This window comes from Nymphalis io, chromosome 19 (genome assembly GCF_905147045.1).
Source record: "Nymphalis io chromosome 19, ilAglIoxx1.1, whole genome shotgun sequence".
Lineage (NCBI taxonomy): Eukaryota > Metazoa > Arthropoda > Insecta > Lepidoptera > Nymphalidae > Nymphalis > Nymphalis io.
In genome coordinates this window covers 4729749-4746037 of record NC_065906.1, presented here as the reverse complement: position 1 = coordinate 4746037, position 16289 = coordinate 4729749, and the positions used below count along the sequence as shown (strand labels likewise).

Sequence of the window (16289 nt, the reverse complement as noted above, 5' to 3'; positions counted from 1 at the left end):
CGTCTCGTAGCTATACCGGATCTTCAGCTTACTTCTTGCGAAATTTCGAAAAAATATTACGATATATTTATATAAAGCAATAATCCGCCGATCAACTTTATACAAAAATATATATAAATTAGATTTTTTTTTTAATAATAAATTAAATAATTAAAATAGTGATTGAGTGCAATGAAGTTATAGAGTGTAGTGAGAGCGGGCGGTGTGCGGCCGCCATGCTGCTAGTAGAGCCGCGCGAAGCCGCCGGGCCTCCGTGCGCGGCGCCTCTACACCCTATGTCCACCCTCACGAAACTTAATTTCACGGACTACAGTGTAAAAGTGAAACCTTACGACACAGTCGAACAAACGGACAATAGGTTAAGTTATGAACAAGCGCTTAGTGCGGCAAGGTTAGGTTACGAACAATCGGTGAGCTCTGGCTCCAACAAGCTACATTATGGTGATCAGAACAGGCTCTCGTTCGACCCCTCCGTGGATAACATCTGCGCTGACCCGTCCTACGTGCTGCCTGCAGGTTAGTCTACCTTGCTTATCTTTCTAGATATCAAGATGCATAATAATTTTATCGTAAGTTCCAAGCCTGTTCTATGATTGAAATTTATAATTTTGAAAACAAAAATACTTTATAAAATAACAAATAAACTTGGGAACTTAACAATAGCGTCCACAAATGTAAAAGAAAATACTTATTGCTAATATTAGTATTTCAACAATTATTCACAATAGTGTTTTATTTAATTAATACGTAAATAAGGACAAACGCAATTCATTATCACGCATGCTTTGTTTATTTTCCTTTAAACGTTAAAGTTATATTAAATTCGGTATTGGATTCTTAATTATTTATAAATACATATACGTTTTCACTTAAATTGCAATATATTTTAAGTTTATTAAATCTAACTTAATTAACCATCTTTTAATTACAATTTTACTAACTTAAAACAAATTAATGAACCGCATCTATGTAAATGATAATTCATTACCTTCGAGTATGTTAACAAGACGAACGAGCTTCATTGAGAACTCTTCAGTCAGGCCGGAAGTACTTTCGCCGCCATGTTGGATCCGGCGGCGCGGGCGCACCTCGCCGCACTTCCGCCGCGTGACGCGCATAAAAAAGCTTCGCAGTATTGTCACACAGCTTACATTTGCATATATAGATTACGTGAATATAATGTGAACGATTCATCTGCATTTTAATATCTATCCATCAATAAGTAAGCTAAAAAAAAATCTTCATTGAGTATTCAACAGGGCTCCGGCTATCTTGAGAACATTATATTGTGTCTAGCTAGCACTGACATTTTAAAATATTTATATAGCTAGTGTTAGATAAACAGTTTTATCTAAAACTACCTATTAAATATATAATTCATATGTTTTAACATTAATAAAAAACCATTCAAATCAATCTCTATAACATTAACAATTTTATTATATATAATAAATTAACTTGAAAAACGAGCCGGTAAATTATTTTCGTGCGAAATACAGGAGTTAAAAACTTGAATATCAAACCACAATGGATATATATAACGAATGGGATTGAATGGTTTTAAAGTTGTCTTTATCGTTCACAATCGGATACAAACAAATAATAACGGACCAGGTCGCTCACCTTTCAGTAATAGGTTCCTTCCTTTTACAGTCTGTCGCGAATCTTATTCGATAATCAACTTGACGTGATCGTAATTACGAATACAAATCGAATATTTCGTAATCCGTAGCCGTTACCTCGTATACATCGGATGCCTTATAAAGTGGTCAGTCCGATCATTGACATCATAAATTCTATTATATTGTAAAATTATATATTAAGCTATAATGTAAAAAAAACATATAAAAGACGATCATCATGTATTTTAATTCGATATTAATTTTGCTACTAATAAAATCGATTCTATATAAAATATATTTAGCTCAGACATATGTATAATTTCGTCGACTACAACGGAAATATACTTAATGGTAAATATTTAATGGTAACAACTAATTCGTCTTTACAAAATTTATTATCATTTTTAAAAACCGACAGGCTTTATTAAAATTTATGTTATGTTTTTTTTTTATAAATGTTTAGGATCTTAAATTATATTATATTTCTTACACACGATTGATAATGGACAGCAAATTTTTATATTTAGTTATGGAACTCATCGCAAAACTGATTAGAAAATGTAACAAGAAATATTTTAATATATGTTAAATTAAAAATTAAAGCTTAATATGCATATAAGCGATCAATGCACTCCCGCATCGGACGGTCGAAGTCATTACGTGCGAATTGCTAACGTTCATCCGGCGTTATACTCGTAGTTATTAGTCTATAAAGATTGTGTTAGAAACACCTGTCTAACGCATCTCACGCAGCTGTTGCATACGACCTGCGAATAACGTCTTTGACCCCAAAGATGACACTGAAAATTAACGAAAACCAGTTGCTTCTGCTTTAATATTAAACTCTAAGCTTACGACTGTTCGTACAAATATTTTAATAATTATAGTAATTATTAATTATAAACTTATTCTAAGCCTTTAAACTTTCAAGATAAATGCGTGATATATATTTTTCGTTATTAACGTATAAGATTATACAGTGTGTATATTTTTATTTTATTGTTCAACGTATTAAGTGTTATTCGCTACATCACTCCACGAAATACTATTAATAATTATGTTTCTTATCAAAATGTGCGACCTTACAATATTCAATACGTTGAATAATGTTTGCATTTTCATAAATAGCCTGTACTAATTTTATTTCTTCGTGTTAAGACATTTACAGCTGATGTCTAAAACAAAATACAAACATACCAATGTAATCCGGATATTGTATGCTATCCCCACGTGCCACGTCACGATGACGTCACGTTCATTCATCAACATGGCCACTTCCGGCGCGCCTGCACCAACTTGAAATCGCCTTCCGCCATACCATACATTAATAGTTAGTTTTTCTTAGAGCTATGGTGAAATTAGATGTCGATATCTCGTTTTCAAATAGTAACGTAATCTATGTTATGTTGTTTGTGCGTATTTTAATCAACAGTCAGTATCATGTAACTCTTTATATTCTCCTGTTTTCCGATTTACATTTAGAATCTACAGTTCCAAACGTTGTTAACGTAGTAAAAGTCTGTAAGCCTCGTCAGTAATATCCCTCTATACTTTGAAGTATTGCTTCAAAGAATCGGATTTGATCCTGCCATTTTCACATCGAACCATTGGTTAAAAAATATATTTTAAGTGTAACTGATACAAGTTGAAATTAATTTATATTCCAAGCGCGAAAACTGTGTAACAACATAACTTTAACAATAAAAATCTCGTGTGTCGCCAATAAAGGGATTATTTTATGTATGTGTTGCCGAGACGTCACGTATCGCATTGATGAGCCGCTTCCGTCCCCGTAGCGCCACTACATCCTGTTAGCTACTTGACTCTAGATATTGTCCTGTCATAATGACTATCAAACACGTAATACACACTTAAGAAACATCTTTTTGAAACTGAGATGAGTGCCTTTCTCACATTTGCAAAGATCATCTTTCAAAGCTTTTCATCTGTTATTTATCATAAGAATTTCTTGAGTTCTTTTATGTAAAAAAATAACAATAGCATATTATATAATAAAAAATACCAAATGTAATATAGTAAAAATAAAAATAATATATGTAAAACAACAAAAGTCACAGTCCGAAATTTTGCACTATTAGGCAAAAGCTCTCCTGTTACGGAGAAGGTAGGTTAGAGCTTAGTCCACTAGTTTTATAGGTTTGTATGCTAAATTTCACTACAAAAAGTTTTAGTTGGCGATCAACGATCACGAGATCAATTATAAATATAAGGTTTTAATTGATCCGGGATTTTAAATTTTTTTTTATGACAACATAAATTTTGTGAAGATAAACTGCCTTATCATTTCCCCGGACACTAACCGTTCCACACATTTGAAAATTTATATATGGTATTCATTAATGTTATCATAGATATTTGAAACTTTATAGTAATTATCGTCTTTTGGAATTATAATATGAATATATTATCCTTTTTCACATTAAGTTCTTTAGTATTCTTATAAATAAGTCTGGTTTAAATTTCTTAAGCCGATTTACGGGAACACGATATCGAAATCTGTTTTAAATTTAACCGGCTTTTAACCGATTAAAATTATAACAATAACTTTAATGGCTTCCCTTATGTCGGCCATGGCGTATATGACGGTCAATGTTTACAGTGTAACAGGTCGCGCCCCCCATATGCGTTTTTGTAACGACTGTCGGCGCGTGCGCAGGTGGCCGCGCACCTGCCTCGCCAACAACTAATACTCAGACCTGCCATAGAACTTAGAACACAACATTGTACTTTATGACATTTATTGCACGATTAACAAATTTAAAACCAAATTATGTTAATGAAGGTCTGGCACTTTAATTTTTATAGTCACATAATGATTTTGTATAAAATATTTTTTAGCTTTTTTTAGGGACAAAATATTATTATTTTAATACAAAATATATATAAGTTATTCCTGGAACAATATTGTCTTTACTCTAATATGAAGATCATAATGATTATGTTCTTTAATATAAATTGTCTATGAAACATACGCCATTGTAGCAAAGTTTCTGAGAGTTATGATTAATATTTTACCGCGTGACCTCTAACGCTATTTATAGTCTATGGCTTATAGTCTAGACAATGTAATAGCTCAGTAAATGCCGAGTGCTTTTGAGCTTTTATTGAACTATGATTGGATTTCTAGGAATCGTAGTCACCAACTATATGCGCATGCGCAACTATTTATTAAAAAACATTTTCTGACACACAATAAAAAATAAACCGTAAATGTCTCCAAAGATTTATTGATCGAACTTTATCGGCGTCTTGTTTTTGTTGTGGTAAATCTAATTCAACATCTGCCAGGACAGTTTGTTTATAAATTACGCTAACAAATTTTCTGCCGGATATCAACGTATGCACGATAATATTTTGATTAAAAAAAAAACTTTTCTCCGATCATTTAATTTTTATGTAAAATATAGTTTAAATATATACGCGTGTTATACGGCATTTTATAGATCATAAATATCGGGATCTGGTAGGAGGTGATTTCACGGAGTTACGTCCCGGAAGAACGATTTAAACTCGCTTTCGGTAATTTTTTTTAAATAATACCCGAATCAAGTATGATAATACTTTTATTTCTTAACCTACATGTTTAATACTTTAAATAGTTTCATACTTTATACCATTCGAAAACCAAAATTATTTAAGGATTAAATGACCAATGAACAAAGTTATAAAACTGCACTATTTTCCGTACTCACATATTAATATTTTAAAGAATATAAAAATATACTATTTATATATGATAGAGCGACCACGTGACAAAGCGGCCGGCGTCGGCTGGACATTAATATATTTAACACTTCCTGCCGACCGATGCTCCAATTTTGTATTTGATTTAAAATCTGTACGATGACAGCAATTTCCTCCGATTTTTTTTATATACGTGTCACTTTCCCACGTTATTTAGTTTATTTTTTATTTTTAATACCAGCGAGCTATTTCTTATGTTACAATCATGTCAGTCGACAAATTATTTCCATGCCAGGTGCATAGAAATAATTTGTCATTTGTTGTATTCATTATTTAAGAAAGTAAAAGACAATACGTTCGAAAATTAAAATTATTTTATACAATATATTTAAACTTATTCAAATATAGGTGTTAGAAAATTAAAGTCATAGCTTGTTTTTAAAAATATTTTTTTAAAATGTTCAATATCTTAAAAATTGGAATATATAATACTAATATTATTAAAGCGATAGTAACTCTGTCCGTTTACTACCCTTTCATGGCTAAAATAATAAACCGATTTGATAAAATTTGCGATGAATCAAGCAATGAAATCAAGCTTGAACCTCAAAGTAGGAAATAAGCTACTTTTGTAAACCTAACATCTGCCCCTCTACAAAATGCGGGTGAAGCCGAAAGCGAAAGCTAGTATTTTTTATATAATAATTTAAAAAAATGTTTGAATAGTAAAAACTGGATGATCAATATCAATATCTAAGTTTTAGAACTACCTATGGCCAACTTAGTGCCTATTTATTGATTAAAAAGAAATAAATAAATTAATCGTTTGACAAAACTTTTATAAGAGTACAAAACTAGGTGCCTATCTACCTGTGATTGCGACATCAAATTTATTTTCAAATTAACTATGGAGAGTTGAAATTCAATTTCAGCCATTGCTTAAATTAACAAAAAAGTATCGACAACTTTTAAACTATTTAATGTAGCTAATCTTTTCGAATTATGAAGACATTCAATACGTATGTATTTTATATGTCTACAACAAATGTGGTAATTTGGAAAATTATTATAGTTAATTAACGAAAACAGAATATCAAAATAGCGCAGCATACGGATGACACAGAGCTGTCACCGGGCGCTCACCTGCGGCAGCCATTGCTTCTAAATTTAAAAAAATCATATTTCAACTTCCGCTCCCAAATTGGAATTGGCGCGGCGAACTCATTCGTGGAGAATTCTAATATAGTTTATGTTGAAAACAAAAACAATAATATTCGTTTATATTTTGATTTATGCAATGTTATTTGAAAACTTAAGTAGGTACACTATTTCAACTTAGTATAGACATTTTATTGAAATTAGCATGGAATCACCTCTATTATTACAATTAAATTTGAATGGTATAAATATATATGAGTTATACTCACACTAAATTGAGTACATAGGTATAAAATGTCACACTTGGAGGTAACATGGTACCAGCTCAGCAGTTGACACCACACCATATGGCTATTAACGCGTGCGCTCCAAAAAAAACTATCTGAATAATATTTTCGCGGGTCTCAAATTTCATTAACGAAAAAATATAATAAAAAAGTTGATGACGTGCCTTGCAGCTGCCGGAGCCTCTAAAGTTTCTGTGCATATGTTAGCTACTTAATTATATGGAACTCCATTACATATCTATACCAAATCGATACCTACGTATCTTCTACTTGTACTCTACTTATACTAAAACTCATCTTTAATTTAATATTTTGCACTTGATAGTACAGCTCACTTAGTCATCTTACACAGACACAAAACCTATATAAGCGTAAAGTAATAAGTTTTATGGACAAAGAGTATACAAGTTATATATCAACATATTTATTAGAATCAAACCGCTCTACGAGTACAGTTTGCTCATTTTAGGAAAATCTTGTAAAAACTTGAAGGCTTTGTGTAGAAGGTGCTCAAAGCAGAACAACGCCGTATCATTGCCAGCGTTCCGCGCCAATGGTTGCGAGTGGCGCGACCTTTCGACCCGGCGAGTGAGGCGTGGCCGCGCTCGATTGGTCGCCCCGCCCCGCGCGCACGCCTCTCGAGATCGCTCCGAATTTGTCTCATACATTCATCTGATCATCTCGCAACTCGCTTCCAATCATTGCATCGTAGAATCAATAAGCTCGTTACGACCTTCAATTGCCTCCAGTTTTATGTCGATAATGAATGCGGAAAAATGTAATTGGCCAGTACGAGGCTTCCTGGAAACTCCCGATAAGAATCGTCTTGTTTTATTTTTAATTAGTAGGTAAATTCAAATTTAGGCATAAAATAACATATTAAGTACGATATAATCTCTATTTTTATAAAAAACATTTTAATGAAGAATTCTTTAACGGCGGAGTTATTCGGAGTTTATATAAAAATAAATTCCAATTTTAAATAACTCGCACGTAATTTGTCGGGATGCTGTGAAGCTAGCGTTTGTGTCTAAGGTCACTCCCGCGGTGCTCTTTTCGGGATAGTGATGTTTTGTACAATTTATAGCGACAGCGGTGACGACTGAAGGGAATTGTAATGAGCCGACACCGCTTCATTAAAATACTTCTATTTGTCCGTGTGACACCAACTAGTGATTTGTTTACGCGCCTTTGTTCTTTTTGAGCTATGCAATCACTCTTCATGTGACATTTACTAAAAAGTTAACGCTTAATTTTAGATTTTATGGCTTTTTGTATTCTATTGTTTAGGTTCTATTCTTCAATTTTCTTATTTAAAGTTTTGTTTCATTCCGTTCATTGTAGCTACGCAATTAGAACGCACTACGTAGATTCTCAATTACGTTAAAGATGTACTTTGTGATGGAAAACTTAAGCCTTTATCACATTATTGTTTTTTTTACCTTTAATCTGTCGGCACATTTTGCAAATGTATCGCTATATTCGAAAGAAACTGGTTCGGAAATAATTTTACTTACTGAATAGGGCTCTTGTCTCTTGCTCAACATTGCTTGTCATGAGACAAATGAAATTGAAGCCATTTGATTTAATGTAATGTTAATGTGTATAAACTGTTCTCAAAGTTACATAATGTAAGTAGAGATCAATAATCAAATGAACAAAGAAATGGCGACTATATTAATAATGAATGGTTGATGCGTAATAAATAAAGTTAAGACAAACTTTTTAATCAATTAAAATTCAATACCACATGACGATGATACCAATACCAATAATTACCTGAAAGATATACTAATATTCGATTCCAAATTTATTATTACAGAATTATAGTCAATAACTCTTTTCTACTTTGCTTAAAAATAACATAAAAATGAAGTGCAATATAATACATTTATGAACTTTTTACCACTAAAGTTATCGAAGTTTCACCTAAATTGATATATATATAAAATCTTTGAGGGTAGGTTCTTACCTACCTACATTCACTTAACCTTTTTCTCAAAAATCAGAGGAGGCCATACCCCCAGCCGTGGGACATCTACAGGTTTTTACTGTACTTTTTAATTTTTATCCGCCAGGCATGCAAGCATTCTAGTATTTTGACATTAGTAATATAATTTATTTGTAATAAAGCGATCTATTTAAACAACGCCCATTGATAAGTTTCTAGGAAACGGAAAATTATAATAAATTGTTCAGACTTTTACGTTTATTTACCAGGCTAGATATAATATGTCTGCTCGGGTCATCGTACTCTAATCCTTCTATAGCCAACAAAATACAAATAGTTTTGCACAAACACAACATGTTTCACGAAGTACGAACAGTAAATATGACATGCGTGACCGCTGACCGGTGACCAGTGGCTGAGCAATGTTTATTAAATTATGAGCCTTCTTGCCTACAATATAAAGAGCAAAGTTCATTAACTTCGAAGCTTATTGTAACGATAAAAAGTGGTATATCACGCACAATGAACACAAATTAACTTGACCTCTGGTACCAGTCTGATTTTTTGGCTGTTTTGTTTTTAGCATGTCAAATAAGAAAAAGTGCTTGAATATTTTGTGTGATAGATAATGATGCATTGTAATGTACCAATTGTTTTTTTATTTAAATTTACTACAACTTAAGACCTGTCAAATATCATTTATCTAAATAGTAATTTTTAATTAGTAATTAATTTCTTTAACCGCTATTTTACCTCTAGATGACGCTACATGCTAGTTAGCGTGTATTTCAGTCTACGTGTAGGAAACTAAATAGGAACCAACTAAGTTACCTATTTACTTTAAGGGGAATTAACTAAATACCTACAACAATTCTTATTTGGAAATAAAACAAAGTTTATTACTTATTATATTTTATTTAGCACTCCTAAAAAAATGTTAAAATCGCGATGTTGTAACATGTATATGTTGGACGTGTGAGGTAGTGGGGGGCAGGGTCCGGCGCACGCGCAGAACAAAGGGCGTGCCGTGAACCGCGACCGTCGCGCCTCGATACTCGCGCTGCGTCTGCCGCACACGCCCGATGCCATGTCCTGATTTTTGGTTTTTGATTTTTGATATATATTCTAAGCCTTCAAACAAAACACCTTTTAATTGTAATATTCAATTTCATGGTTGAGGAAAGTATGCTGTATCAACCCGATAACCGATGTAAAACCCGATAACGTATAATGCTACCAATAGCATTACAGTCATGAATATTGAACAGCTTTTATGCTTAGCACATAAATTAGCTACCGATATATTACCTACCTAGGTATTTAAGTTTCCTAATTTAATTAGTCGGGGAGTCTACTATCTTAGGGATGGACAAAGATTTTGATTTACCTATGCACATACAGGGCAATATAAAATACATTTTAACGACCTACTTTGTATATCTATGTCGTCTTGTAGTTACTTAATGTCTTCGTTATACAGTTGTTGATGTAGCAACAAAGTTATTTTTCTTCTTTTTTGGCGAATGTCAAATTATAGCTGGCAGTTTTTGAGTAGGTAAAGCCGGGTGGAGTTTACAGGTTTCACAAGAGCTGTAATAAATTATTTCTATGTACCTGCTTAACTCATGTATACCAACATATCGTATTTTAGCTATCAACCTTTATCAGTTCGTTTTTTTAGCTAACATTGTTTGCTAAAATAATTTAAAAAACATCTTCTAATTGTAACAATATTTTTTACAGGCGGCTACACCACAGGTGGTCCTCGCGAGACTAACACATACTACACCGAGGCGAGCGGTGGTGCGCCCGCACCGCCAGCGCCTGCGCCTGCCGCCACCTCCCCCCTCGACGAGTACTACCAGCCGGAGTACCCGCCACCGGCGCCCTCGCAGCCCTACCTCGACGACTACTACCACCACGCGCACGCACACACACAACCCTTGGTCACGCACGAGCATAAGTACCAGCCGCACGCGTATACCAAGTCTTACCCAAGAAGTAAGTTTGCTATGAAAAATCTACTCTATTTATAGATAATTCGTTTTTTTTTATACCTAACTAAATTACGAGAATCTATTGAGTATTTTAATAAAAATATTTAAGTTCAACAGAAGAATATTTATGAACGTGTAGGAAGTTAGTACCTAATGCGCAGAAACGACAATTTTTAGCTCTACGTAATCAGGCAATTAATAAACATCGACAAAATGGGAACATACATCCTGTTGCGTTTGCATTAATACTTTTTATCTAGTGCTGCCAATATCCCGGAATAACTTGAACCGCCTACATTCTCTCAATCTAATACCATTTACTGATCGAAGAACATTCTTAACTTTTTATACATGTAGGTATTGTACATAACCACAAATGGTAACACTATAACATTCCTTAACATATAATTGTATGCAAAAAAACTAAGTTACGAAGGTTGTTATTAAAAAAATATATGTCTACGACGCATATACCGTTTCAATATAAGGCTTCATCAAATTACATCATCCATTAACGATTCAAATACGCGATTTTTATTTCTTAAATAGATCGGAAACTGTCTAATACTTTATATTTACAGTTACAATTAGCTAAAGTAATTCCGCCTTGCATCCTTTCGTCGTCGATTTTAACACTTAAATTACTGAAAGGAAGTAAAAGTAGACATCCGCTACATTTAAACGCGTAATTATTATAAATTATCAAAAATTAAATGTACTTAAATTTACTTTAAATGTTCAATATATTTTAAAATGATTGCCACCATTCATTCGCTTAATCTCGCAATTGATTTTATTGAAAAAAAGTACCGATGACGAAGTTGTAGTTAAAATCGAGACATTTCTTCTTCCTTTAACTACCGTGCATTGAACTGACTACGGTACTAATGGAGAGACTATTATGATAGGTAGTTTTGTATTCGGTTAAATCAAATTTTTAGCTTTATCAGAGTTTATACAAAATCAGTTGAGACTGTGAATCAGGGGGCGATATGAGAGTGAAATTAAAAATCGTTTTATGATTAATTGGTTATTGTTGAACGGCCGAGGGCTGCTTATAATAAAACAGTAGAGCTATGTGTTATATGCGACATTGACAATAATAATTATAACAATTAAAAGATACACGCATCGAAATAGCGTATCATCCGTTTTGTACATTTTACGTAGAGTTAAGTCAGTTCCTACATAGCAATGCAGGAATAAACCACGTGTTTTTAAAATACCCTCGAAATTTGATGAATATTATAATCCGGACTTAGAATTGAAATCTCTTAAAAATAAAATAAATATCAATATGTCTTATTTATGGTTAGATAGTTAGATTGTCTTTTGTTGAACTTTTGTGTTGTAGTAATAAAATTAAACTTTAAATTATTTTTTGCAGCAGCGGGTGGAAGGTACGGCGCGGGTGGTGAAGTCTACGGCGAAGGCTACGCGACGGAGTACGGCGGCTGTGCAGAGTGGAGCGAGTGGCCGGGCGAGCAGCACGCACTGCTGCCGCAGGACAAGCTGCCCTACCCTGCTTCCGGGCCCTGCTTCACTGGTATATTACAGCCGTTATATTGTTCTTTAATAATCTTTAAGCTTTATACATCTACACATATGAAATACCAGTGTAGTATAACATTATTACCTAAGTATTTATTACGGCTTAAACTATAAATGTTGTTAGGTTACGTTAGTTACACAATGCTGTATCTTTTCTTTCGAATGTCAAATAACTAATGACAAAAAGAGATAAATCAAAGTTTATCTATCTAAACGCGTACTAAATAACGTATACAGTAGTAAGCTGATAATCAATTTACTTGGTTTAGGTACTAAAAATAACTAGTCATCGCTCATTCTAGTGGTTTTTACATCTATAAATACCGAATAGTCCGCTCAGATAATATAAACAATGTCCAGTACATCGTAAAGCAAGTGTGTACTATCTGTACAGGCTCAGGACCGATCCAGCTGTGGCAGTTCCTATTGGAGCTTCTCACTGACAGGAGCTGCCAAGGGTTCATCTCGTGGACTGGCGACGGCTGGGAGTTCAAACTTACGGACCCCGATGAGGTACGTTACTTTCTACATTACTTCATTAATACAATATCTTAAATAATATTTGATTCCAAAATTTTGCCTGTATAAGTAACATTTATTATCGTATTGTACTGTGGTACACAAATGAATAGTAAGGCAAGCTAGTATCAAACGTATTTTAAAGTCGTATTTAAAAAAAAAACGTGTTCAACATATAAAAACGTTGCATACATTTTTTTCTTTGAAATTGTCCTCTCATAGCGCACAAAGTAGTTCCACTTTGAAGTGTTGTAAAATCCGTTGCTTACAGGTCGCCCGACGTTGGGGTATCCGCAAGAACAAGCCCAAGATGAACTACGAGAAACTGTCTCGTGGTCTGCGCTACTACTACGACAAGAACATCATCCACAAGACGGCCGGCAAGCGCTACGTGTACCGCTTCGTATGCGACCTGCAGAGCTTGCTTGGGTAAATATATATATCTGATATTGAGCGAGGGCCCAGTGGTCAGTACACCTGAATCTTAACCGATGATTAACGATTCAAAGTAAGAACCATTAAAGTTTCTTGTGCTTAATTTGTGTTAAGCATCTTGTAGTTAAAGAGAAATTTTGCATGTGTCTTGAGAAAGTTCATGCGTAGCTTTTCCTTAAGAGGAGAGGATGCCTTTGCCGAGCTGTGGGACATTAACACTTTTCTTAACTTCGTTCACTTTGTTATTGTAAATAGTATCACCCCCGAGCCACTTCTTACATTATTAAGTTACGAGTGTTGTTTTGATTAAGTTACTATATAACAGATTTTATATTTTATGCATACATATAAAAATCCTATTCTTAGTTTCCATATTGACGGTAAAAATGTTATCTCATTAATATAAGCAAATCATTTGATTTCCTATTTTTTATATCATTTAAAAAAAACCATAAAGGTTATGATCAGAGTTTTTAATACAAGTTTTTGATTTGACGTTATATTTTTTTTTAAATAATTTTTAATGTTGTATAGTTTACATTGTTTTCTTTTGTTTCAGTATTTCACCAGAGCAACTGCACGCAATGTATGAGCCTAAAATGGAAAAGAAAGACGACGACTGAACCCAAATCTAGACGATTGTTTCACCAGTCACATTCACTTCTAGTAAATAAAAAACGGATTTATAAATAAACTTTCGTTTCAAGCAAATTTATATTCTTTCAAAGCTTCAATATGCCACAGTATCATATCATACATATTTAATTTATTGCCATATTAAAAAAACTTAAAGCGCAATACATTGTTACTTTTGCTTTTAAAACGATAATATTAAAAAAATGGAATTCTATAACTGCAACAACGATCATTAATTAGGACTTTACTAAAACTATGCGTTTTCACCATATATTTTCGTCTTCATTATCGTTATGAATATCATATAATGTCGGATTTGATCTCATGCACATCCACCAGTGGGATTTATTTACTTACTAATGAGTATGACGTCGTTCTTTCATACACCATTCATAATTTTAAGTACCAGATTTAACCAACGGTGCCTTAACACATACAGACTGTTGTTGATTTTGTATATCTATAAAAAATTAATTAAAAATATTCCGATTATGTATAAATATACACGCCAGTATTAAAAGGCACTACATACATACATTTATGATTTTAAATATCATTTTATAATTATTACATGTCGCTGAAACCAAGTGTATTAATTAAAATTAAATGCATTGTGAAATCATACACATATACTCATAAATTATTATTCAAAATACAAACAATTTCAGTTTCATATACATTTTCTCGACAGCGTTGTAAGTCGTTCAGATTCCCAAAAAAAATATTGAGAAATCATCTTCATACATAGTCTACATAGTAAAATACTGCTATCAATTTTATAATACTGTAAATATAAGTTAATTTTGTTACTTTATAAAAATAATTAGGTATTATATTATAATAGGAAATAAGTGTTGTATGTTTGATTCGCAAATTGTTGCAATATGCGGTTAAATTAATGCATTGTTAGAATGATGAAGGACATGAAAAATCTATTTAGTTCACATAAGTCCAAAGATTATAAAAATCTACATGAGTGCCCACCAATTGGAAAAAATAATACTGTGAATTCACCAAAGGGACTTCTCTTTGATATAATAAACATAAATTAATTAAATGACCTTTGTATTAAATGCGGCTTGTGAATTTATAAGGAAAGTATAGCAACACCGGGTGACATCAACTTGTCGCTGATCTCGTGGTAAGGGATTGTAATGTCTTACTAGTTATGAAATTAATTAGTTGTATTATTTTCAATTTTTATAGCTCCTAGCATACACCGAAGATATTTCGATAAGTTTTATTTTGTAAAGTATTACTCCTCCATCAATATTATACTCATGAAAATATCAGTTCTCTTAATACGAGGTGCTTAATATTGTAATATAATGATCCCTTCAAATATGTCTTCCCTGTTTTGAAAAAAATTCTTACGATGAATGTAATTGATTTTAAGAGGAATTATTAAATTTTCTGTATGATGTTGATAAATAAATGTTCGTGTATCAGCCAAATTGATGTACCTACCTATCAATGTTGTATGTATTGATGGAAGATATAAAATTAAATATATATATTTACGAAATTATTTGTTGTTTCTTTTTAATACCAATTATATATTGCCTTATGTAGTAAAAAACTAAACGAATATTGCTTGTGAAAAATCATGCTTTTTAATTAATTTATTTATTTATTTAATCAAAGAAGACAAACAGTTATAATATGTACAAAAGTATTTATCACATTAAGAAAACATCATATACAAATTAAGTCTTCACAAATAACTAAGTCAAAATATTAATTAATTGTTCATACTGAACAATTAATTAATAATTTAGTAAAAAATAATATATATACAAATTTAAATTCTATTTAAAGTGACAATGTAGGTGACATTTTATTTTACATTTCAATTCCTTCAATGACATAAAAAATAAATCAAGATCATTAAATTTATTGTTGTGGTTTATGCGTGATCTGTAAAGGAAGTTGTTGCGTACGTACTTACATTTAGATATAGGAACATCGAACAAAAATTTATTTCGTGTTTGCATGCGAGGACATCTAATGAATATATTACTAAGTAAGAAAGGAGAATCAATAGTTATTTAATAATTTAAACAGAAAGAGTTCATCTTTTTCCATACAACGTTCTTTTAACGTTAATACATTGAGACTTTGAGGATTAGCGTGAGAATCATCATTTTTAGTAAAAGATGCTTAAGAAATTAATTTTATATTCTTTCGATTTTATCGATATTTTTTGTATACATAGGATTCCAAACTGGTGAGGCATACTCGAGAATGGATCGGACAAAGGAATTGTATAGCAAAATGAGTGTGGATTTGAAGTGAAAATCCTTACCCACTCTAAGGATAAATCCCAGCATCCGATATGCCCTTCTAACAATGTTATCAACATTGCAGCTTTAACCTTTAACCTTTTACTCTTTTTATAGATTTTTCATTAAGTTTGTAGTTGAACATT

The 16289-nt window shown here is 32.4% G+C and overlaps 1 protein-coding gene across 2 annotated transcripts in view; it reads left to right on the top strand.

Annotated features, from left to right (window-relative positions):
• LOC126776071 (ETS-like protein pointed) overlaps positions 1 to 15389 on the top strand; it is a 125428-nt gene extending 110039 nt beyond the window's left edge. For both annotated transcript variants that reach the window (XM_050498340.1, XM_050498342.1), the window contains 5 exons: positions 10467 to 10724; positions 12108 to 12266; positions 12666 to 12784; positions 13062 to 13219; positions 13785 to 15389. In XM_050498340.1, coding sequence (XP_050354297.1) covers positions 10467 to 10724; positions 12108 to 12266; positions 12666 to 12784; positions 13062 to 13219; positions 13785 to 13848 — 758 coding nt within the window. In that variant the 3' untranslated portion in view covers positions 13849 to 15389. The remainder of the gene's footprint in view (positions 1 to 10466; positions 10725 to 12107; positions 12267 to 12665; positions 12785 to 13061; positions 13220 to 13784) is intronic.
• The last annotated feature ends 900 nt before the right edge of the window (positions 15390 to 16289 follow it).